Here is a 25,939-nt window from a genome sequence, read left to right as displayed (position 1 = left end):
ACTTTTGACTGGAACCGAGGCTGAAGTTGACTTTCTTTTGATACAAATCTCAGTGTTTTTTAATATATATGTAGATGAAAACTAGTTCGCATAAGAACAACACGATTTTCATGTGAAATGCAGCTGAGGTTTGTATCAAAACAAAGTCAACTCCACTCAAAGGCAAGGTCACTAAGCACACACTGTAAAATGACCTAAGGGCTGTTCCAAACATCTCGCTACTGCCGTGCCGAACTAAATTCAAGAATTTAATTCCACTTAAAAACACAGGAGTAGCACGACGTTTGAAACCATTTAGTTCGGCAGGCTGAATTAAGTTCGACACCACTATTTAGCACGGCAATAGCACGGCAGGATCTGTCGTGCCGCCCGGCAGTAGCGCGACTTGGTTTCAAACGGCGTGCTATTGCCGTGCAGAACTAAATTCATGAATTATTTTAATGTATTTGGGGTTAATATGCTCGTTCTACGTATTTCTATATTTTAGAATTTTGCGCGACTGAATTAAATTGGACGTTTGAGACCACTGCCGTGCTACTGCCGGGTCAAATCGGCACGGTAGTAGCAGGACGTTTGGAACAGGCGTACTTTAGTCCGTGAAAGGCATTCTGCGACGAATAAAAGCTACTGAGTGGTACTTTCCTTTGATTCTGCTTGTAATACTGAGCGAGATAGTTCTAACGTTTTGATGTGGATGAAACCGAATCAACTGAAAGTTACTGGACAACACTTTCCCGCTAAAGTGTTTAAACTATCCAGCGTGATTCTATTTTTTACTGAGCAGTGTCTTTTTTGTGGCACTGATTATCATACCCTACCAGTGATTCTGTGTTTCGAGTCTCTGGACGAAATCTACTCCAGGTTCTAAGTTTTCTATGGGCAAGGCCCAATTGAATTAAAACTGTCGAGGATAATTTCAAATTATGCTGTACAAAGTAGCTTTAAGTACGTTGATGAGATCTTACAGTATGACCATCCAATAGCCCACAACATTAGTTAAATTAAAGGAAAGCAAAATAATGAATTCCATCAATATAATATTTAGAAGTTGAAACTTCTACCAAAATCATTTCTTATTGCTGTAGCTCCTGGTCCCCCAAGTGATGTCAGGACAGACAAGCCTGAGAAACGAAGCATAACCTTACTATGGAATAAACCTAAACTACATGGAGATGATGTAAAATACTACACGGTAATTTATCTATTCATTTTATGCAGTTCTTTTTTTCATACAGTGATCACTGGTTAATTTTGTTACTGCTCAAACGGATAACAAAAGAAGTCAGTCTTGAAGCCCTTGCTTCACTCATTTAGTTTTTAGGAATAAGATTCAAAATAAAAGAAATGTAAGCAATATATGACAACGAATCTTTGTGCATAATTGTGTAGAGTTAATTTGGAACAACATGGATTTCACGGCCAGATTTCCCCCTTAGAGTATCAGTAGTTTCCGATAAAGTTTTTCATTTGCTGTCCCAACTCACCTCAGAACAATTGTTGGTGCCTGTCTAGTTTGGAATCGCAATGCGTATGATTTATGTACTTTATATACCAGGTAACCTATGAAGGTTCAAAGGATTATTATCCAGAGTTCAGACATGTTGATTCTATGAAAACAACTTCCCTGGCATTGACAGCCGTCAATCTGTATCCTGGTACAAAGTACAATTTTGTAGTAATTGCTACAACACACTGTGGTGATGGAGACAATAGTACCATGGCAACAAGTACAACCTTAATGGACGGTATGTTGTGCACTCTTTTTTAATTTTTTAATTTCGGACTAAACTAATAACTGTATCGGACCATGTTGTAGGCACCAGACCACCAAAAGCTTTCCGCAACAGAACTGACAGAACAATAAACACATTTGTATGTACCGCGAATGTGATGCCAACTTTTTCAACTGCAATAGGTGTAATACACTACAGTAACTACTTCACTGAGATCGACTATCTTTTATTCTTGTGGTATAATATTCTGTCTTCAGTACAGTAACACTGAGACAACTCCGTTGATTTCCTGACGTTCGGGTACCATTGACAACAATTAACTGACAGTAAGGTGTTCGTTCGTTTGTTAACATGTTAGTTTTTTGACCAAGAAGGTAGCATACTTACCGTCCTGTTTACAGTAGAGGCAGCGTGAACAAGTGGTCAGTGGCGCAGACTTGCAATCCTTTGGTCTGACCACTAGCTGGATTTGTTTTATGGAAGTCCCCTGTTTCAAATCCTTGGCCACACTAATTGTAAATAGCTAACTGATAAGCCTCTCTTCCAGTTGGGATTTTAGAGATAGTTATATCTAGTTCGTGTTATTTCTTTGTCCCAAATTAGTTCCTCGGTACTAAATAAAATTGGCACTTAAATAAAGTCATCATCATCATCATCATCACCATTAGTGCATTTACCAATAGGAATTCTCAAGTAACGGGATGCTCGAAGTGTTCATGTTCTATATTTCAAATGGCCGGACACCGCCTGATCTTTACCGTGTTCTGTTGTTTCTTGCAGCTCCTCTGGCACCAATTGTTCGCAAAATCGAAAATATCAGTACAACTGAATCATCAGTAAATGTGACTGTATGGTATGCACTGCAGACCAATGGCCCCATCAGGTATGATATCGTCAACATTGAGACTACATGGCCAAGTGTTCTAGTGATCGCGATTTGTCCATAATATGATAATTGACATTATTAAAAACTGAATCATTGTAAAATGCAATTCGAGAGATTTGATTGGCTTAGCGGCCATGGTATATGAGCCATTATACCATGGCCGAGAAATGGCGGCCATCATGATTAAATTGTCTGCTGGTTATTCTTGCACAGCGAAATCAGTAAGATCTAGCAATATTTCTTGATTGTTTTTAATAAAACAATTATTCCACTTGCGCTTGTTGGATATGAGATGATTATAGCCAACTCGGCGCTACGCGCCTCGTTGGCTATCTATCATCTCATATCCAACTCGCGCTCGTGGAATAATTGTTAAATGGCGCAGGGCGAATAAGCTATAACGCATAGAAATCGTGAGCGAATGATGTAGATTTTTAATATAAATCTTAAGTCAGAAGTGGTAAATGCCTCAGAGTGCACTAGAACTGTTGAGATATGGAGAACACAAGAAGCGGCGAGCTAGGGCGACTAATCCTGCCGAGTGCTTAAAGCAAACGTTCCAAGTGCATCCTTAACTCAGAGGTGCAACCTGAATTCATTACCTTTATTTAAACAGTGAAACAGAATCTGTTTTCGGTTGAGGTACTCAGGTGTAATACAAATGCTACTTTTTAACTGAGAGCCTTAGCGCGCGCTAACTTTCGTCTGCCTGCAACTACGGGCAAATAGTAAAGGTTTAATCGCCCGATCAGAGAGCACACTTTACTTTAGTGATGTTAAGTTATGGTAAAACGAAACGTTTAATGTCATTACATTATTTTGAAGTTTAAACTACGCGAGTTAAGCGCCTTTTCACTACCACTATCTGTCACAGAAAAGATAGTGAGTAAAATAGCCAATCAGATTTTTTGATAGAACGTGAGTGGCCGGAGTTTATATTGATAGCGGAAAGTCAACAAGGAGTAATTGAGTTGGTTCGCTCAAAGAAAACCTCGATCAAAATATGGTGTAATTGTTTTAGTAGACTGGTGTTTTATTTGGGATCATTGGTTTGATTGGAATCAGTGGACCTTTCTGGCAATTCTTGTTTTCTTGGTTTTTGATCTCTTGTGTTTGATATTTGCAGTCATTACCAACTTTTGGTTCATCTGGTGAAGGAATGGAGTGATACAATCTCTGACTGGAATGAATTAGGACAAGACGTTTATTACATTTGTGCTCAAGTACCAGCAGTTTCTGAGGTTCCTTCAATGGTTTTTGTTATTGGGGATGGAAAAAACTACAGTGGTTTTATCAACAAGGCGCTGTCGAGTGGTCAAAAGTACCAGATCTATTCTAGGGGATTAACTGTCATTTGGAAGGTGTATTTAACTGAGTTTTCAATTGAAAATAACTTTAAACGACTTGTTCACGAACAAAACAAAAACTTGCAAAAAGCAGATTGAAAACGTAAAGAAACGCGTATAATTAAGGCTATTGATCTACTGAACCAGCCAACCACCCAATGCTATGAAAATGAAATAGATAGTAAGTATTCATATAATTAAACATTTTTCAAATGTCTGCTCTTTATTTTTGCAACAATGATATACTGTTAGCAAGCTACTCATTAGTATTGTATACAAAGGAATTACATAGAATTCATCATTGTAAAACGACCTAACAATCGATAAACTTTGGATAACAATTGCATAACCGTGCAGAGGCTATCCGTTTATCATCTCCGTACAGACGAAATCATGAAATATGAGCCCTTCAGTCAATGTATTATGAAGGATTGTAATTGAAGGAAAACAACCTCTCCCTATCCGTATATCGTATCTGTACACTATATATTCTTCTTTGTTGTTGGGAAAATCCATTCAATTATGTTCTTTGTGTTGTCTTGAAAAAATTACCCCATTACAGAAACGTTCTGCGGAAGAAGAATTTCTGACCGGCAAAGCAGCACTTATCGCCAATGTCCAGGTGGAGGAAGGTAAGAACAGTATTCGTGTTGAAGCTGTAGGACATGGCACTGCAAATGCGCCATCAACTTGGGCAACAATTCTTTAACGTAGAATGCCTGTAATTCGTTTTAGTTCGTTTGAGGTCGCCAGATGCAGATCCGTCAGGCGACGTTTTGTCCGCTTTCTGGTAATATTCAGTACGAGATGAGGTTGGCTATCCATCACCAATTATTGGTTCACTAGTAATAGCTCACAAACCCTATAGGTACAAACATTTGCTACAGCTCCATACGAATCTGGCTTTCGAAGTAGCGTTTTGTATAGTCACTGAAAGGTCGAAAATGTCAGTGCACTGCAGCATGTGAGTGTAACGTTTTGTGTGTTTTGCTCCTCCCTTCTTTCCATTTCAGTTGCAAATTTCGTTTGTCTGCCTTAGCGACGGCCTAGATTATCTGGAATCGTAAAACGGACTGGATGATTAAGGCTTTTTTTTTTACTGATAAGCATACTTGGTCAATAAAACATCTTTGTCTGTTTTTAATTCAGTTCCTGAGCAGTCAAGCTCCAATGATCATGAGCAGAAAGGAGATTCTACTGCAGCAATGGCTGCCTCCATTGTTGTTGTTTTACTACTTGTTGGTGTGGCGTTTGTTGTTGGTGTAATTTTTTGGAGAAGGTAAGTTTGAAATGTTTAGTATCTGTGAATACTTGTTTTGGACTTTTTTTTGTTGTGAACACGCGCTTCAAGTGAAGTTACGTCCTTTCAGGAATAAGTTATTCCAAAGGAGAAGTGACGTACAAAAACAGGAACAAAAATTAATGTCACAACCAAGGATGGCTATTACAGATTAACCATCTCAAGTCAATAAAGATTTTTCATCCTTCTAGCCTTCCTCTTTCCTCCTCCATTCCTTCCTCCCTCCCGCCATCCGTCAATCACTTCCCACCTACCTTCATCTCTCCGTCAACCAGTCTCCCTCCCTCTATTCAGTCATCACTACCTCCATCCGTCCATCAGTTTCTCCCTTGAGCAGTACCTTTCAAACTCTATCCATTACTTCCTACCTGCCTCAGCTACTCTCCATCTCCGCCCCCTCTCTCTATCCCGTCATCACTACTTCCTTCCGTCCTTTCCCCATTACGACCTCCCTTCTTCCAAACATTACTTTCTTCCTGCTTCCATCCCTCTCCATCACTACTACCCTCCGTCCTTCCATCACTACCTCCCTCCTTCAACCACTTCCTCGCTCCATTACCGTAACTTTTCTCCATCACCACCACTCCATCCATCAGTACCTCCCCTCCATTAATCCATTCCATTTCCTCCTTCCTGCCGCCATCCCTCCATCACTACCACCTTCCCTCCTTCCATCACTACCTTCCCCCATCTCTCTTCATCACTAAATAACTCCCACCCTTCCTTCATCGCCAGCTCTCTTCCATTCCTTCTTCCCTTCATCACTATCTCCCTTACCCCCTCTCCATACTTCCATTACTACGAGCCTCTTCCTTAATATTCCTCGAACTAGATAACTACAGCTACAATTACCTAGCTAGCTAGCTTGCTAACTAACTAACTAACTAACTAACTAACTAACTAACTAACTAACTAACTAGCCAACCAATTGAGGCTAACATTACCAATTGCATATTTATTTCATCGCTATATGATGGAAGGCCCTATTGTAAGCTTAATGTTCACCAAACAGTTCAGTATTAGCCTCTGCCAAAGTAGTCACATGACTTAGGCTGCTGTAACTACTTAAGTTGTCCCACGGCTTGAACATAACCTATGTGTTCTGTTGTTGCTATTATGGTATGGTTATTGCTCTAGATTAATTAATTAATTGTCAGCTTTTGTCCCCAATTAGCCATATGTTTTTACAAGGGGCTAGATCTTCTTGATGCACAAAGTTCTTGGTGTTATTGTTATTATTATTCGACAAAATGATAATCATTTTTGGCAGACGCCGGCGAGCAGATGAACCCAGATTAAAGACAAATGAAATGTACCCTTTGAGAGCAGTTAATAGAGCTTATAACAGAACACTGTCTGTTGACGGAGCTTCACAAGAGAGTCCCCCAACAGGAGAGGAATCAGGTTTGTCAACATTGTTTTAAATATTCAAGGTGACTGGGTTTATTTTTCGTACAGGGGAGGGTCATTAACCGTTTGCGTTCGAAGTAGCTATATATGGTCACTTATTACATCTTCCCTCTCGGAGACTATGAAAGAGAGATCTTAGACTGGTCTCTGTTGATGGGTTTGTAAGATTCTGTCATGAAGATTAAAGGGGAAGTATCATGGGATTTTTTATATCTTTTGTTAAAAATGATGTAATAAGACCTTCAATCACCTGCCAAATAATTCTAGAATGACAAGAGGAACGGAATCAACTCAATTATTGAAAAAAACAACTTGTGATCTGTTCTAGCGCATTTTGGAAACAAAAATGGGAGAACTTGAAAAACATTAGCCTGACATTTTTCAAGTTTCAATCGAAACTGGCCTACCCTGTCTCTAGCCAGAGGCACTAATCGACAGTTTTTATTGTACTGGGGTGATAATTTTTAACAAACTTGACAATTATTTTGTTGTTTCTGCTAACAGTCAAACATTTTTGGGTTTTGAAATGACAGCAAATTTTCGTAATACTTCCCCTTTAAGCATAACAAGCATCTTTATAAACATGTTAATTGTTCGTTTTTGTGTGAAATAAATACCATCGGCATCCCCCTTAGCCTCAAAAGTTACAACTACACTTTAGATTTCATATAAGGATCACAGCGAAAATAGCTCGTGAGTTCCAAGCAGCAAATACCTAGTCTGAAGTACATTGATATAATAAATTTATGTGTGTTTTGTTTGTACATGCTTTGAATACAAATAAATAGGCCCTGTTCTTCTGCGGAAGTGGGAGAAAAAGGGAGGGCCTGGAGACAAGTTAGAGTTGCAGTTGCATAGCGTAACTTTTCGTACTCTGTTCAATGCTTAGTTCAAAGAGTGGAAAACGCAGGTGAACCTATATACGGGAACGCAGACCTAGAGAAGGTTGAAGATGCACCTAAGCCAGTTCCTGTGAATCAGCTCTCAGAATATGTCACCCTCCTGAAGAGAGATAATAACGCGGGATTTGAAAAACAGTACGCGGTATGTAACCTTGCGCAACCTGTTTTCTGACAACTTAGTTATTCAACCAAGAAAGGTGTATCGCCCTGGTCCCGGTTGTTCAAAGAGCGGATAACTCCACCCAGTGGATAAAATGGACTCCAACCAATACAATTCATACGCTGGATAAACTTGTCCACTCTTTGAACAATTGGGTCCTGTTCTAGAAATCTCGACCTCAGCTTACACCACAATGCGTCATTCTACGTACCTGTTCTCAGACCTAGGGCCAGACTTACAAACACCTCCTAATTTAATATGTATCGTCACTATTACTTCTTAACAATAATCTGTTGTTGGAATAACAATAGGCTGTGTTTTGAGATAATACTTAAAAGGAATCTTAACTAAGGAGAGTCCAGTGAATCTAGCTCTAGGCCTCTGAAATCTTAAATTGCTGCCCATATTTTCTCACCGCAGATACAAATGAAAAGTGGACACGTATTGCTTTCCGCTAATTCACACTACCATTTTCAGTCGCATCTTTGAGTATCTGGAGCAGGAAATCGCCCTTAAATGTGTGCAAATGATGAGTTTTTGGTTACTTCTCGTTGTCTTTCTCTTGACTGATAAGTTGATAGAAGGAGTGGTTTTCCTGTCCTTTCTTCCCTTCTCCCCTTCCTCCTTCCCTCCCTCCCTTCCTTCCTCCCTTCCTTTCTCCCTCCCTCCCTCCCTCCCTCCCTCCCTCCCTCCCTTCCTTCCTTCCTTCCTTCCTTCCTTCCTTCCTTCCTTCCTTTCCTTCTTCCCTCTCTCTCTTTCCATCCTTCCTTCCTCCCTTCCTTTCTCCCTCCCTCCCTCCCTCCCTCCCTCCCTTCCTTCCTTCCTTCCTTCCTCCCTTCCTTTCTCCCTCCATCCCTCCCTCCCTCCCTTCCTTCCTTCCTTCCTTCCTTCCTTCCTTCCTTCCTTCCTTCCTTTCCTTCTTTTTATTTTTTTTATTTTTTTTTTATTTAATTCAATATTTATCCAGGGGCATCCAATTTAGCAGAGCTAGTTTAAATGGAGCCCTGACACAGCACAAGACAAAACACAAAACATTGAAACAAAAAAAAAAGCAAATAAAAAACTAGACAAATAATTAAGTTATAAATGCAGCATGTACCGCGGGCGTTACTGCTTTAGATGGCACTTTAGTTTGGTTTTAAATTTACTGAACGCCACTACCTGTCTAATGGTTCTCGGGATGGTGTTATAAGTTCGAGCACCGTTTATTCTGAAGCTCCCCTGATATTTAGCAGTTTTAGCGAAGGGAGGGCGCAACAAATCACGGCTTCTGGTGTTATAGTCATGGTAAAGATGTGCGTGCCTAAACTCTGAAAGCGAAGGCGCTATTCCGTGAAGACATTTATGGACTAAAAGGCATTTGAGATAATTTCTGCGCGCTTGTAGGTTGGGCCAACCAAGTGTTGATTTTAATTCCTCAGCCCCGACTGATCGACCTTCAATAATGCATGCTGCACGTCTATTTAGCTTATCTAGGTAATCTTTGCTTCCAGCCCCACAACTGTCCCAGACAGGCGAACAGTAATCAAATAATGGCAAAACTATAGTATTGTAGAGCATTAGGCAAGTTGGCTTGGGGAGAACCTTACGCGCTCGACGCAGAACACCTAATCTTGACGAGATCTTGTTACCAATATATTCTATGTGGTCCTTCCAAGATAGAGTGTTGTCTAGGAGGACCCCAAGGTACTTGAACTTGTTAACCCTTTCTAAACGCGAGTTATTGATTTCTATAACTAGATCGTCAGCCTCTGCGGTCCTCTGATGTGTACCAACAAGCATAATCTTCGTTTTCTCAAGAATAAGTATTAAAAAATTAGCATGAAGCCAGCTTAGGACATCAGTTAGGCCATCAGTTAACCGAGTTTGAATTTCACTGACAGACTTGCTTGCAAAATAGATAAGTGTATCGTCAGCATAAAGCTCAACACTACAACCTTGAACCGCCAAGGGTAGGTCATTTATGTAGATAATAAAGAGTAAAGGACCGAGTACGCTACCCTGGGGGACCCCAAAAGGTATAGGCTGGGGTTCAGACAAGAGCCCATTTACGCAAACACTTTGAGTGCGTGTAGTTAAATAGGACCTAAACCATTGGACAGCGGAGCGATTCATTCCTAGTAGAGCTAACTTATCTAGCATGATGTTATGATCTAAGGTGTCAAAGGCCTTACTTAGATCTAAAAATATAAGGCCAGTTAATAGTCCTTTGTCAATGTTTTCAAGCAGAGTGTTTGTCACGTGTGTGAGGCATGTGGATGTTGAATGAAATGGGCGGAAGCCAGATTGGAAAGGAGAAAGAAGCTTATGCTCCTGTAAATAGTTGTAGACCATACGGTGGACAGCCCGTTCAAGTATCTTGGAGAAGACGGGAAGTACTGAGATTGGCCGAAAGTTTGACGGGTCCGATTTCGATCCAGCTTTATGAACCGGCGTGACAATAGCATGTTTCCAATCAGCCGGTAGCGTTCCTTCATTGATTGTTCTGTTCATAAGTAGGGTTAGGGGTTTCGCCAGGGCTTCTGCCCCATCCTTTAGAAGTCGCACAGGAATATCAGGTAGACCGGATGATTTCTTGGAGTTCAGTGATTTCAGTTGTTTGTAAACAAAATCCACTGTTATTTGTGACAAACTAAATTGTGCACCTGTTAGTAGTTGAGGAGAGCAGCTGGTTGGGACCACTGGCACTGGTAGAGTCTGCCGCAGTGTTGCTATTATAGATTTAAAGAAGAATGCAAAGTTGGCTGAGATTAGCTTTGGATCTGTGATGACTTCACCGTCAATTTCCAGAGATTGAATTTGGCCATCTTTAGCATCACTTCCAATTGCAGATTTTATCGCACTCCATAATTTGCTAGGATGGTTCTTATTTTCTTGAATCAGGTTAGAATAATACGCCCTTTTTGCCTCTTTGATGGTTGCAGTTATCTTGTTTCTGAGTGATCGATATTCTTGCCATTCATAAGATTTTGTGATGGAAGTTTCGTTGAACAATCAGCGCTCTTATCATATACTTTCTTCCTCCCTACCTTTGCTCCCTCCTTCCCTCCCTGCTTTCCTCCCTTCCTTTCTACTTTCTATCCTTCATTCTGTCAATCAGTCAGTGAGTCATCTATTCACTCGTTCGTTCATTCATTCATTTCTTTCTCAGCTACTTATACCAGGTCAGCAGTTCGCCTGTGACGTTGCCAAGAAACCTGAAAACAAGAATAAAAATAGATATGGAAACATCATCGCTTGTAAGTGAAAGCCTTTTTACACGAGTTTAACGCCGTGTTAGAGTAGCAAATTTTCACTGATGAGCGTTAGCCTGTAACACCAAATCGTTCTCAAATAATTTCAGGAAAATTTGCGACTTTTTTTGGTGGCTCCTCACGTTAATTTCGTACCCAGATCTCCCACGGTCAGGCAAACCGACTGAGATCTGGGTACGAGATTATCCTCACGTATCACAACAGTTATAAATCTTGGACGTTCGTGATAGGAAAAGAAAGGACTTATGAAAGAATCTATTAAAGCTTGTAACAGCGTTTGTTTTTACCAAATTTGTCGCATTCTCAAAGACCTTTGTTCTAACAAAACCCGAAAAATAGTACGGGTTGATGAGTTACGCTACAGTAGCTATACTTTCAGCTGTTACATCTCCCTGGTTTCTTACTCTCGATAAAGATTCGCAGCATTGTGCGACCAAAGAGACGGATAAAAGAGGTCATTTCCGAGTTGCTGTGAACCTCATTATGAAAGCGAGGCTAAATGCAAAGCTTTTCATATGAAAATTAGTTTTGGTTACATATAAATGAAAACTAATTTTCATAACAAGAACTTTGCAGTTAGCCTCGCTTTCATAATGAGGTTCAAAGCAACTCAGAAGTGGCCTGTTCGGTCTAAAATTAGGTATTTCACGCTTAATTTACATTTTTTTCGTTTCTGTTGATCTCTTTTGTTTATTTCTGGATTTTGTTTGACATTTTACTCTGTTTTGCTTTTTTTTTCTTGTTTTTGTTTGTTTGTTTCTATCTCCTGGTAGATGACCATTCTCGTGTCAAACTTCCGTTGATTGAAGGCATTAAAAACTCGGATTACATAAATGCTTGTTATCTGCACGTACGTATACTGTTTATTCATTTTTTTGATAATGTAACACTGATTTTCCCGAACGTTCACTGTATCCGCCAAATTTTACCGTACCCCATTGGATCTCCATGTACATGAACTTATAACCAACACTTAACGCGAAAATGATTTTAAGTTTCTAAATTCCGATTTTTTTCTAGGGATACGATAGCACTCCAAACACCTACATTGCTTGTCAAGGTAAGTATGTTCGATGAAGCACGTAAAAAAATAAATAAATAAATAAATCGCTTTATTAAAGTGTCAATGTATTTAGCGCAGAGCACTAATTGGGGACACTTTCCAGATCGAATTGGATTTTAGAAGTGTTGGTTTTTGAGGAGAAGGGAAAACCGGAGTACCCGGAGAAAAACCTCTCGGAGCAAGGACGAGAACCAACAGCAAACTCAACCCACATATGAAGCCGAGTCCAGGAATCGAACCCGGGCCACAATGGTGGGAGGCGAGTTCTCTCACCACTGCGCCATCCCTGCTACCCTGTTCTATTCTGTTCTATTCCCAAACGTATAACGAGGTTGTCGATTGTTTTCTCCTAGGCCCAATGCCTGGGACGTACCAAGACTTCTGGAGAATGATTTGGCAAGAGAATGCGAGCACTATTGTGATGCTTACACAGCTTGTTGAGAACGGACGGGTGAGATCAGTATCGTTGGCTGAGTCTTAAAGGGGCAGTATCATGGGAGATATCATGATTTTGGGCAAACATTCACCAAATTTAAACTTTGAACACTGTGTTAATTTTAAATTTCTAAATTGCTAATTTAAAGAAATATTAATAGTGATTCCACTGAGACGAAAGGTTGAACCAAAATATAGTGCAACCAATTTTTAGTGCGTTACGACAGCGAAAATTGAAAACGTCGGCCCAACGTTTTCAAATTTGAACCCATTTTTATTTTGGTCATCTGCCGGCGAAAATATCCGTGGATAGTTTCTTTGCATTCTGATAGTCTTTAATGGAATTTTGGTCATTATATCTCGGCTGCTTTAATTTCAACCGAATTGCGTCTTTTCGATTTTCAATGTGTTACTAAAAATAGCGTGATACTATCCCTTTAACTGTCTAGTATAGACCTTTATTACGGTAATTATAAAATTTTGATGTAAGCCAGGTATAAGTAAAACCATTGACATTGCTGGAAAGGGCACTTGGAAATTTAAAAAAAGGGCCAAGTTTGAGAGCTTTGTCCTTTTAAATAGCGAAGATATAGTTCTATAAACTCAGGAATTTTTGTATACGTTTGAATTAAGACGGGGAAAACTTGCCCATCTTCGTACAAACGTCTAGATAAATTTCAGACTTAGCGAAACTGTAAGAGTATATCTCCGCTTTTTTAAAAGACTAGACTCTCAAACTAGTGAGAGTAAGTAAGTAAGATCCTTTATTTAAACACGATGAAAAAGAAAGCATTACATGGCTTTTGCTTGAAAGGTCGTGTGTATCTAACTATCATCTAATCAACCCACAAAAAGGAAATGCATAAAATACATCGAATGGATAGTAGACTTGAAGGTAAAAGTATGACAATGCAAAATGTACTTTTGTAATTTTTATGCACTAGTAAATCTGAATTCCCTAAAAGTGGAATCAGATTGCACGTTTCTGTGAAATTGCTTTAAACAAGACAAGAGTCTTACAAGAGTCTTTAAAATAATCTAAATTCCATAACACAGCGCCTTTATAACGAGTAGAATGTTTTATAAAATAAAACCTGGCCTTCTTACTAATTTTACCTAACAAAGGAGAATTACAGCGATGGAAACCTACCTCGGAAACTTTGATAGTAGGACTGAAAGATGACACAATCTTTTTTCGAGACAATTCAAACGCAGAAAGATGATCCCTTTTTGTCTTAGAAATTTGGCATGAAATAACTTTAGTTATCCTTTTTCTTTTTTGCAGACAAAATGCAATCAGTATTGGCCAGAGAAGTCCGAGACTTATCATGACATTACTGTGACTAATCAGAGGACAGAAAAGTTTGCTGACTATGCTGTTCGCACATTTGTCCTTTGCCAGGTCAGTTATGGTAATTCCGTGTTAGATTTTATCCTTGTGTTCCAAGAGGGGCGCAAACAGCGACAGGCCGTACTGCTCGATAGCTCAGTCAGGGCCTCTTCATATGAGCCCGGTAACCGGGCTGGCCCGGTAGGCGGGACAAATTTTGTCTTCTGTTCATATGGGAAATTTAATCCCGGTTACCGAGATGAACAATGTCCAAAAGGCCCCCAAAATACCCGTGGAACCGCGTTCCGACTTGTCAGCGATCTTACAAGCCATGCGCAGTTGAAAATGTTTCGTCCCGTACAGTCCCGGTATCCGGGCTGGAGTGTTCATATGGGAAAAATTTCCAGCTCGGTTACCGAGATCTCGGTAACCGGTCCAGCCCGCCTTCTCATAGGAACACATCGAAATTTTTGTAAAGAAAAGAGTGGCGAGGCGAGTTCTCGGAAACCAAGCCAGCCCGGTCGACCAGGCTCATATGAAGAGGCCCTAACTCAGCTCCTGAACAACAAAGGAACATAACTTAACTGCTGTCAACAAATGATCACATTTACTTTAGAACTTTATTTTCATGTTCCAAAGCTTTAACCACCTTGTATGTCTTGTATGCTTAATCGCCTCCCCCAAAGTAGTTTTCAGGGGACTCTTATTACCTCCTTGAGGGGAGGAGGTAATACGAGTCCCCTAAAAACGGCTGCCTGGGAGGCTATATGCTTCATGGCTTTCTGTTCAATAGCACAGTGGCAGTTTTAAATATTAAGATAAGTCGAAAAAATGATGAAGTTTTTTCAGTCCGTGAAACACGCATGCGGATGGGAAAAACAAAATTCGAGTTCTCCCCACAGGAGTCGAACCTATGACCTTCCAATTACTAGTTCGGCTGCTCTACCACTGAGCTACAGGAGATCCGTGGGAGCTAAGGCCATTAAACTAGGTTCATGGGACAAACATCCTGCATACTGCTAGGATTTGATTGTTTTAGTTACATATATATCTTAAGTTAGGTATTCCCTGCTAGCAGTGAATCAACCATGATACGGCATGATCTGGTCACACTTTAGCATTTCATCCGCAGACCTTACCGTTCGAGCCACCTTAAACAATTTGACCAACATCAAAGTTAAGTGTACCGATCAACAGCTTCTATATCCCTACGTGATCAGGCGTAAACATCACGAGAATAAAGAGAATGATCGCCGCAGATAGATATTCAAACAAATTCTCCAAACTAATTCCATAAGAAGCGTATGAGGAACAGCGAGAAGAAAATACACGTTGATGCTGGGAATTAAAGGGTTAACATGCTGAATATTTTGTTAATACCAGAGGGGATCAGGGGAGAGACGCCAAGTGCAGCATTTCAACTTCCTTGTCTGGCCCGATAAAGGTGTTCCACGGCACGCGACAGCTGTTCTTGGTCTGCGAAGGAAGGTTCGAGCCAACCACAAGGACAGCACAACTCCTCTGGTGGTTCATTGCAGGTAAATAACATTTCGAGGAGGTAGCAGAGTAAACTATTGTTAGTGAGCAGGCCAAGTGCCTTTATCTATCACAGATTATAGCTCACCACTAAATTTTCTTGAAGTCTGATTGGTTTAAATTGACCACGTGACGTGATGGTGTTCATCCACGAAGAGTTAGATTATGAGCTCGAAATTTCTAAATCGAGAGCGAATAGTCTTATTGTTTTGGTATAAATCTATAAGTCGTTCAAAACTTAACAACAAATTATCCAAATTATCTTCACAGACAGTCGTAAACGCGAAGAAGCGGCCGCCATTTGTTGACAACCGTACACTGTTAGACTATTCACTTTCTAAAACAGAAACGGACAGTGAGTAGCGTAGCCAATAAGAGAACAGCGTTCGTGATAGAACGCTGGTAGATTTATATTAACAACGCTTAGCGTCCATCCGGCAAAAATGCTCGGATGGATTGAACTCGTCCGTGGAAAATTCTCCCATTTATTCTTCCAATTTGTTAACAAACATGTTGCTATCATTCAGTGTAGTTTATAATGTACGATGTTCGTTCGTCTTTTTCATTTCAACCATTCGTCTTAAAGGTCAAATTTGTGAGCTGTAAATTCGAAATGCCAGTCTCAGTGACGCAAGAAAATTTTGTTGTGAACAATAAAGACAGTTGAATATGAATATATGAAACATCATATATTGAACTGCGGATGAAAGATTAGATAGAAGAAAGATCCTCGCAGTTATTCATTTATTCATCCTTCACGGGTATATTACGAACTCACAATATGACCAGCTCCCAGTTGGCTTGATAGCTCAGTTGGTAGAATACTGCACCGGTATCGCAGAGGCCGATGGGTTCGAATCCCGTTCAAGCCTGAATTTTTTTCAGGCTTTCTTTTCGCAACTGCTTAAGTTGCGTACTAACTGCGAGGATCTCTCTTCTATTTAATAAAGACTGTAACAAAAGAGTGTTTCTGTCTCCGGACTATTGGTGTGATAGTTGCCCTTTGGGAATTTGATAAGACATGGGGCACGGCGTGTTGCCCATCTCCATCTCCTTCGCCTTCTCCTTCTACTTCTTCTAACTCTTTGAATAATGACAGTTTTTGGTTTTCTTTCTTCCAGTGCTGGTATTGGAAGAACTGGTGCCTTTATTGTAATTGATGCTATGCTGGAGAGTGTGCAGAACAGACAAGTCGTGGATGTGTTCAACTATATTCAACTATTGCGCACCAACCGAATGTCCATGGTGCAAACAGATGTAAGGGTCCCTCCATAATACCGGTTCCCGCGCCTTTTAATAACACGCGAAGTCTGAAGTTTAAGACTCAACCAGCCGTTAAGGACGGTGCCTACTTTTGTTACTGCGCATATTTTACGTATCTCGAGATACTCGGGTTTCCTATGGGTGGTGCCTACTAATACAAGAATATTTTTGCGCAGTTTAAAACTGTGTGGAGAAAGAAGAACTTAGCAATAGCCCATAGCCCACACTAAGATCTGCTTTTCCCGCATAGTCATAAACTGTGCCAAAAATACTTTTGTATTAGTAGGCACTGCTGCAAAATCGTGCAGCGAACCTCTTAGAAAAATAAGGCGTTAATCAAAGGGGTCAAAATGTCAAGTTCATTCGCCTTGAATGGCAGATTTCGAACTCTTTTGTTGGTTTCTGTATTTTTGTGGTCAGATGGTTACCCCCATTAGAACAAATGCAAATCGTTAGTTGGGTCACTGGTAGCCCCCACAAACTATGTGAACGTCTGTAGTTTCGAATGTTGGAATACAGCAAGGTTCCTGGGCATCTGCATCTCACGATAATTAATAGGCAACTTAAGCAGCCACGACGACAACGCCAATAAAAACGCTACTTAAAAATATAACTTTACTTCATTTGTACTAGCTCGCCATTATTTCCACTTGTTCAACTTCTACAGAAGCGGCGAACTACCCAGGAACCATGGCCAAACTGGTAGAAAAAAAATTTACCGTCGTGTGTTCACGTTCTCAACAAAACCTTGACTTTGGTCATTTCTTGTTGTTTTGCAAGCAGAGAACGGCAAAGAATTGTACCAGAATTGAAAACGCAGTTGCAGAGCGATTATATTTGTTCATTACGTGGTGTTGTCGTTGTCGTTGCTTAAAAGTTCCCTAGTACTGACTTCTGTGTCAGTAGGCTTTTTTATTTGGCGGGAGGGGAGGGTACGTGTTTTTATTCTGCTTTTGGTCCTGCCACTTCCGTATTTTGTCACAGATTTTGTTTCGAGACAAATTGTTTCCCACTGTAACTCTACCTTTTTTGTTATGTTTTTTAAATTTCTTTTCGAATTTAGGAACAGTACGGTTTCATTTACTTGGCCTTGGTTGAAGCGATAACCTGTGGTAACACGGAAATCCCAGCGCAAGACCTTCGCATTGCTGTGCGGAAGCTCGCAGAAGTTAACCCCAAAACCAAGATGTCTGGTCTCGCTTCTGAATACCAGGTAGGGATTACGCGAATCCTCAAGTCGCTCTCGCCATTACAAACCAAGATGGCGACAGTATGATCTCGAGAATTACACGAGAAAATATGGAACTGCAAACTGTCTAAGTGGACTGTAGTTTTGTTACACGAACTTTATAATGCTTTGGTTAAGTTTAAGCTTTACTATTCACTCTTTTCTCTAGCAGTTGGACCTTATTACTGCAGATGATGTTGCTGATAGAGAAGATGACGTTGGTCGCAATCCTCAGAATGCCTCTAAAAATAGATTTTCTGACATAGTGCCACGTAAGAGCTGTTGTTATCTACTGTCTTTATATGTTACTTGCAGACAATGATCTCACCAGCAATGATGGGAAACAGAAGACTAGTCTACTTTTCTTACAACTCTAGATCTAAGCGAGAAAAATTACATTGCAAGTTGTTGGAAACGTTGACTAATCATCTACCTTTCACTACCACAAGCCAAGAGATCACTTGTACTTTCCCGACGTATCTTGCGATGTTCTCGTCATCATTGAGTTACAAGTCGCAAGAAAAATTTTCCCCTTGTAACAAATTGAGCTTGGTTTGCGATAATGCTGATTTTATAAGGCATCTCTTCGTTTCAAGCGCAATAGGCTGTTAAACTTCAAGCTTTGGATGACCGATCATGCCATGTCTAATGCTAAAATAGGTCCTGTTTCAATGTTTCGCATTTAAAACACTTAGGCTCCGTTCACACTAATGCGTTCGCGTTTGGAAAAGCATACATTTTTATGCGTTTTGGTTTGGCCTTGCGTCCACACTAATTTCATCGAAAACGCTCTTCAGAGTGGAGACGTTTGAAACCAGAGCCTTATTGTATCAGTATGAACAGCGAAAAAGGGAGGCTTATGAAAACGCTGGCACAGGAAAACCTGCCAACATGATCCCAGGTGCGTCTATTTGTCGCATGCGCAGATCACTGTTGTAACGTTTTCTTGTGGCGGGGTAATCGGGTAATTTAGTGTGGACAGAGGAAAATGCTGCGTACACGTGTGGATCTAACGCTTTTGATGCGCTTTAGATAAAGCGGAAACTGAGCGTTTTGAAAACGTATGAGTTTGGACGCAGTCCTAGGTGGAACCGAGATGTTAATGCAGTTGTTTCTGTTAGTAGTTAACAGAAACAGGTGGTACCAGCGACATTCTGCTGGGGGGAACCCTGTAATAGACTAGCATCCCTTCCAGGGGGGGGGGGGGGGGGAGTAGCAATACTCCTAGTTACTTCATACTACAGAAACCAGGTTAAGCTCCTGTCTTGTGGGCCACTTAATTAGGCTCTTAGTGCGACTTTACCTTTTGCATCTTTATTTCAGTGAATGGACCCAGAGTGGTTCTATCAGGAGACGAGAAGAACGACTATATCAACGCCTCATTTGTTGACGTAAGTACAACAAATGACTCTTCACATAGCATTCTTAGACTCATTAATATCCCTTACACGCCTCCTTGCAAAGTCCAACAAGCAAGTGACGCAACAACGAATTATTGAAAACATGTCGTTTTGTATTTTATGGCTAACTTGTAAAAATAAGTTTGTTGGGTGGCCACGGTAAGGCGCGTAGCACTGTAAGTATTGACAGAGTACATGCAGTAAAGCAACACGTGAAAACGCGAAATTCCGGGCGATGTAGCAACGGCTCATACGGTCTCACGTGATTGGCTTGCAATCCTTCTAGAAAACAATAGAAGAAACAACAGAACAATACTCCCAACCCTAAAAACAATAGCAGCTGCTTCACAGTCAATTAAAACAATTACAAGTTTACGAGAGCTGCTACACTACTGGAAATTCCTTGTGATATACAACTGTATTTTGAGTATAATTTCGGTAGTGGCTGTAGTTGTTGTTTCAACTGTCCGATTTAACTTTGTTCAGACCTACAGGGAGCGAAATTCATTCATAATGACCCAAGCTCCTTTGGAAAACACGATTGAGGATTTCTGGAGGATGATCTGGGACTATAGCATTGGGACAATTGTCATGTTGAACGAACTAGAAGAAAAAGGACAGGTGCTGAATTTCAATGACAATCTACTGTTGATATATATCTTCCATTGTTGCTCACCATTTACTCTTCTCCGAGTCTGGTTGCTTTAACTGTCAAGTGTTAGCATAACACACAGGCCGACTATTAGGCAAAAACGCAATCTTATTGGCTGCGTAAGAGCGTTCTAATTTTCGATAGACTGCCCTGGGATCGCGTACAAGGAAATTTGCCGAATCCACTACCATCCATTGACGTTCCACAATTTACTTGACTCTAATGATGACTTCCGCTCAGGTTGTCGAAGCGTCGCCTCAAACGGTCCTTCTCAGGACTACACTCACCCGGATGATCACAATAATAGAATTTTTTAACGAATTTCGCCCGCTTTTGTTGTATTTCCTATCCTTAATAAACTACCTTCGGCCGAGTGACCCAGTAAAGCACTCGAGAAAAACCTTCGGAGGGCAGGGAACGACTAGAAAAAAACTCTCACTTATCGTAAGACGCTTTATGCAACCAGATCCAGGATTATACTAAAGCAATAAGGCGACTGGTTATTGCTGTTTCTATCGACTATGATAGTTGGCTCGGGGTTTCGCCCTTCGCCAGCTATCGGTCGTTAAAACTTCTAGCTTACTGTCTAATTGTTAGATAGAAATCTCAAGCTAAAGAATTTCAGAGCGTTTAGGCTGATGTCCTCGTTGTTGCTAACGATTGCTTCAATTCATGTGTTTCATTAACAGGTGTATCCTATGTATTGGGCATCAGAGGGCTCTACAACATTTGGTGAATTTGTCATTGAAACTACGTCGCACAAAATATTCCAGGACTTTTCAGAAAGAGAATTTACAGTGACCACGAAAAAGGTTTGACTGAGATTACCAGAATTGGAAAGAGTATGATCACATTGGTACAATGGCCAAGAGTGAGTTTTTTCAAAGATTCGAATGTTTCAGGCTTTCAAGGATTTGTGTAGAAATTATTTCCAAAAATTCAAGCCATCATGAATGCCGAGGGGGTACCTCGATTGTATTAGGAGGGGTGCAAATGACGTCAAGTTCAATGTTAGAGCCAAAAGAGTCTTGCTTGGCTAAAACTGTACTTCGCCTCCAAAGAAAGAAGGTCCAAAGTCCATTCTCCTCCGCTTAAAACTCTAAAAAGGATCCCATACCAAGATCTCCAACCCCCCAAAAGTGCCCAATCATCTAAAACCTTAAGGGTCTCTTCGTCACTAATATACCAGAGTAACTTGATCATCGAGCATCAATGCTAAATGCTGTCTCTGAAAATCGGGTCCTAGCCTCCGCATGCTCTTTCCAATTGTGGTATTCTTTAAGTCGTAGCTGAAAATATAGAACAAATCGTGTGCAAATTAGGTCACGTGACACCCGTTTTAAATTCTTTTTATTTACGCTGCACGGCTGGGAAAGGCGATTTTCCGAAAAAAAGTTTTCTCCGGACATTTTCAATCATTTCCCGAAAAGTTCTGGTGAAGTCAATGACTTTTTATTGGTTTCTGAAGATTTTCTGAAAATTTCCGCGGATTACCTGATGGTCATTGGATCCGTTTTTCCTCGTTCTCATCTCTTAATAAGATTGCCGAGGTCTTTGGAATATTTTGGAGAAAGTTAACACCTTGATCAAAAATACGTTTCAAATTCAGACCACCAGTTCAAATTTCTGTACTTGCAACTGGCAAGATAACGCTGTGGAGAAAGCCGGGAAATTTCCGTGAATACTACTTGTAGTAAACTGCAGAATATTAGACACGGCAAAATGAATACAGCTTGTTCACGAAATATTGTTTTGTTTTAGGATCCTAAAGCAACCCGACACGTTCACCATTACCAGGTAACAGGCTGGCCTGATAAGGGAGTCCCGCGTAATGCTCAATATATACTTGACATGATTAACAAGGTGGAAGGTTCGCAGAGGAAAAGCAGCAATAAAGCACCAGTTGTTGTGCAGTGCAGGTTAATGGGTTTTCTTTTATTATCTTGGACTGTAGATTGGAACAAAATAATCAAACGTGTACTCCAGTAGACCTGCACCTTTCAAAAGCTCTATTTTCACTGGACCCTGATAACCTGCAACTACATTGTTTTTTAGGGCTGGAAACATTGTTCTGTCGTTCGTTCTTTTGTCCTCTCGACCAACCATGCAACACGTTACAAATGGCGCAGGTCGCCCAGTGTACAGTGCTGTACTCTGGCCCCGTCCACACTTCACGTAACGCTTTTTTGCTTGAAAAGTTAGACGCTCACATTTCGATGCATTTTGCCCTTGCGCCTCCACTAAAACAATAATTATCGAAAACACTGATTATTTTCATCTAAAACTGATACAATCGCAGACGTTTTCCAGAGTGGACACATTTGAAAACGGAGCTCTATCGTATTATTGTGTATGGCGAAAATTGAGGTTTTCTAAAATGATCAGTCAAATGAAAGCTACTGAGCAGTAGTTTCCAGTGGTGCTGATTATTATGCTGTGCAGTACTTTCCTGTAGTGCTGTTTATTATGCTGTACAAGGTGGTTCTAACTTCTGAGTCTGTGGATGAAATCCTAAAGTGTGAACATTCAAATAAAAGCTACTGAGCAGTACTTTCCTGTGACGCTGCTTGTTGTGCTGTTCAGATTTTCTGGTTTTGTAGATAAAATGCTTGAAGGTGACTATTCAAATGAAGGCTAGTGGGCAGTACTTTCCTGTGGAACCCTTGGATAAGTTTAGACATTATAAATAGTACTCTGACTGAAAACATGTTGCGTTGTCTTTCAGTGATGGAGTTGGCAGGAGTGGCACCTTCTGTGCTATCCTTTCCATTATAGAGCGGCTGAAGTCAGAGCAAGTAATTGACGTATGCCAATCAGTCAAGGTGATTCGTGCCAATAGACCAGGGGCTGTTAACTGCAAGGTAGGCGATTTTTCCCGGACATTGGTTTAAATATTAATTTCATTTTTCTGGAATATTCTTAGGAATTCTGTAGTATGTACTTGGGCAAGCCATTTCGCTTCTCAAAATGCAAACAAGGACCAAAATGTACTGACACAATCTATCAGTGTATATAACATGACAAATGATGGCAATTTGCGTTATGGGTGTTCTTTTAACATTTTAGAAGTATCAGGCAATGAATTTTGTACACCGCCCCGATTCCTTCTTTTTTTACGGTTTGGTTCCTACTTTGTTTTTCACGATAAAAGTCATGGTAGTGATCTAGCAGCCTCAAAGATTTGCAAGAATACCTCAACAATTTGTCTTGGTCAGGACTCTAACCGGTATATGCAAGGTTATGAATTCCAGACCCTCTTTCGACCTACTGCTAACTAAAAAGGTCGTTCACTCGCAAATAAAATAGATTTTCTTTCTCTTCTTTTTAACACTTGTTATAGACCCAGTATGTGTTCTGCTACAAGGTGGTAGAGAAATACCTGGACACATTCAACGACTACAGTAACTTTGAGTGAAACCGACGGAAGCTAAGCCTTCTATATTTCCACCATTTTATAGTTGGTTATAAGTTAATGTAATGAGTAGAGCCTTTGAAAAAGGCTACGAGGAGAACAATTATTTAAGAGTGATCAGGCAGTAATCACATTGCAGGTCAAAACTCTAATTGAATGGATGTCGAGAAGTAAATTTTAAAGGGTCTCGTAATCTAATTTAGACACCTCTATAAATCGTTCCAACGTACCCTGTGATTTCTGCAATATTAAACTAATACGTTATTGGAACATTAACAAATAACCTGTTTGAAATTGAAGACTATAATGTGAACATGTTGTGAATAAGACCTGGTAAATTGATATTAATTCTCCACAAGCTTCGTCTAATCGCATCTGAAGTAAGCTACAAACTGCGAGAACCACCTGGAAATATGTTATAATGGGTGATATTGACCTGCGCCTTAAAACCATTTTCAGCTTGGTTTAACTATTCTGCCCCAAAGGGTAGCTGTCATGCCGATCAAGGACTGGGCTACGCTAATTTTAACAAAGTTTTCAAACCTAATTCGAGGTGTTTGGAAATGGGATGAAAAACTCTTTCAAGTGTTGGATTTATCTTCCCAAACTATTAATAATTCTTTGAGAAATCCAAAGCAAAATTTCGCCAAATTTTATGATAATTAAGATTACTGTTCCAAATCTCTTTCACTGATTGCTCGAAGGAGCAATCGTTTTCGGGAAAACGGCAATAAAAATTGTTAAAATGAAGCAAGGTAAAAGGAGTCCATTAGCGGTACCTCCAAGACTATACATGCCGTTTGACCACGGATCATCTTTCTCTCATTTATATATCGTTTTAGCCGTGCGCATGCTCAAACCTCAAAACGTACCACATGGAAGAGAAAATGACTACATCAGTGTGATATATATACATGGCTGAATCTCAGTTTAAGTCAGTAGGTCGAACTGAGGTGCCAACGCAAGAGATCTGTCTCATATGGTCTAGGGGCCGACTTTTCTCTCCCTCACTGTCTTGTCGGGGACAAGGTATCGAAAGCAGCGCGGAACCATCTCCAGCTGGCGTAAGCGAACCGCGGGCCAAAATCTCGTGGTGCATTGTCATGGTACAACGCTCCGGCAAAGCGTCCAGAGGAACCGCTGTTGGCTGTTTTTCAGCCATTTTGTGTTAAACATGCCATGTGGAAGAGACAATGATATGACTACATTTTAGTAACAGGATGATCACATTGATATTAAGGCTGTCAAGTCGCCCGAAGACATTTGTTCATTTTGGGCTAGCTTTCTTGTTGCTCATTCTAACTAGCGTACATCCCGGAAATGACATAAAATAACAGGACAATTGGTCGACAGGAAACAGCTTGGGATGTGGGAACGTGGTTGGTTTCATACCCAAAACTCGAAACTTGACCTTATACTTGTACTCCGGGGGCTCTAACATGGAGAGATTCAGAATCGCGTTTACGGCAAACGTGAAAAAATTAGTGTACAGATGGCAATAGTGCAAAATAATTCTGGCCAGGCTAATGCAAAACAACTCGACTATACTGGGAAACTGAAAACAGCGAGCGGCAAGCGAAGGATAAACATGGTCACGTGGTCATTTCGGCCGTTTGCCGTAAAGGTAATTCTTAATCTCTCTATTGTTGACGAATGTGGAAACGTGCACATTTTATTTACTAAATTGGAAACAACGAGAAGCCCAAAATCCGGAACTGTCGGTAGTGCTTTTCAAACCATTACACATGTGGATCGTTGGACGCGTACGCTGTTCAGTGATCTTAGCTGCAATACTATCAACATAATTTATCTTTGGAATATCAACGCATGATAAGCATGGAGGACGAGTATGCAAATAAACGAAATGATCGCTCAAGATGAGTTGTCTGGTTGTTTAATTTTCTCCTCCCAAATTCAACTATACGGAATGTACAGCGACCAGAGAGGATAATTTATTTTTTACGCTGCGGAACTGTTTTCCAGTTTTGTTGTTGCTTCACCTCTACATCATGACTCCTTGCTTGCTTGCTCAACAGTTGTACAATACTCACACTTGAGGTGGCTTAAAACAGTTTCCAACACTTCCATTGATGGTAATTTGATCGATCATTACTACCAGTCTATCACTGGATACTAAAATCAATAATGGCACCATAAGCCCTAATTTTAGCTTCACGCGATTATAACTTTAAAAAACAAGCTCAGTGACCCAGTCTTTTACGTATTGTAATCCGCATGCGAAAAGATGTAACTTTTGCAATTTAAGAAAAATGATGTAGGACATGGTTCATAGCCACCTAAATTTTCGAAAAATTAAGGTAAAACAAACGTCTTTGGCATGCTGATTACAATTTGATAGTTAAAAAACAGGGGTCACCGACCTTGTTTTTAAGTTACAATCACTTAAAGCTAGGTTTGGGGATGTTTCTAACAGGTTATATTGTTGTTTCTTTGGTAACCTATAAAATAGGGATAACAACTTTGATTTGTTCACCAATAATTAGACATTCGCTTGATATCCTTATTGTGTCTACTGACAAAGAGTGGTGTAGTGTTATTGGTCCATCAAAATTCAAGTGCTGAAACGTGTTGGAAACCTTTTCCAGCCACGTTACTCGTATGACTTCTT

At 40.3% G+C, this 25,939-nt stretch overlaps 1 protein-coding gene across 1 annotated transcript in view; it reads left to right on the top strand.

Annotated features, from left to right (window-relative positions):
* LOC146468627 (receptor-type tyrosine-protein phosphatase S-like) overlaps positions 1–25,186 on the top strand; it is a 42,355-nt gene extending 17,169 nt beyond the window's left edge. Inside the window, exons 14-36 of the mRNA XM_085124204.1 lie at positions 1,086–1,192; positions 1,556–1,745; positions 2,514–2,616; positions 3,746–3,980; positions 4,528–4,597; positions 5,115–5,244; positions 6,536–6,669; positions 7,565–7,719; positions 10,889–10,976; positions 11,765–11,841; positions 12,012–12,051; positions 12,408–12,505; positions 13,775–13,891; positions 15,203–15,357; positions 16,477–16,612; positions 17,682–17,831; positions 18,016–18,118; positions 19,170–19,237; positions 19,733–19,867; positions 20,588–20,710; positions 21,660–21,817; positions 22,624–22,759; positions 23,239–25,186. Of these exons, the coding sequence (XP_084980330.1) occupies positions 1,086–1,192; positions 1,556–1,745; positions 2,514–2,616; positions 3,746–3,980; positions 4,528–4,597; positions 5,115–5,244; positions 6,536–6,669; positions 7,565–7,719; positions 10,889–10,976; positions 11,765–11,841; positions 12,012–12,051; positions 12,408–12,505; positions 13,775–13,891; positions 15,203–15,357; positions 16,477–16,612; positions 17,682–17,831; positions 18,016–18,118; positions 19,170–19,237; positions 19,733–19,867; positions 20,588–20,710; positions 21,660–21,817; positions 22,624–22,759; positions 23,239–23,313 (2,783 nt within the window). The 3' untranslated portion in view covers positions 23,314–25,186. The remainder of the gene's footprint in view (positions 1–1,085; positions 1,193–1,555; positions 1,746–2,513; positions 2,617–3,745; positions 3,981–4,527; positions 4,598–5,114; positions 5,245–6,535; positions 6,670–7,564; positions 7,720–10,888; positions 10,977–11,764; positions 11,842–12,011; positions 12,052–12,407; positions 12,506–13,774; positions 13,892–15,202; positions 15,358–16,476; positions 16,613–17,681; positions 17,832–18,015; positions 18,119–19,169; positions 19,238–19,732; positions 19,868–20,587; positions 20,711–21,659; positions 21,818–22,623; positions 22,760–23,238) is intronic.
* The last annotated feature ends 753 nt before the right edge of the window (positions 25,187–25,939 follow it).

This window comes from Pavona decussata, unplaced genomic scaffold, assembly GCF_977016875.1.
Source record: "Pavona decussata unplaced genomic scaffold, jaPavDecu1.1 SCAFFOLD_130, whole genome shotgun sequence".
Lineage (NCBI taxonomy): Eukaryota > Metazoa > Cnidaria > Anthozoa > Scleractinia > Agariciidae > Pavona > Pavona decussata.
Note: the sequence above shows the minus strand (reverse complement) of the source record. Positions and strands in the feature narration are given on the sequence as shown.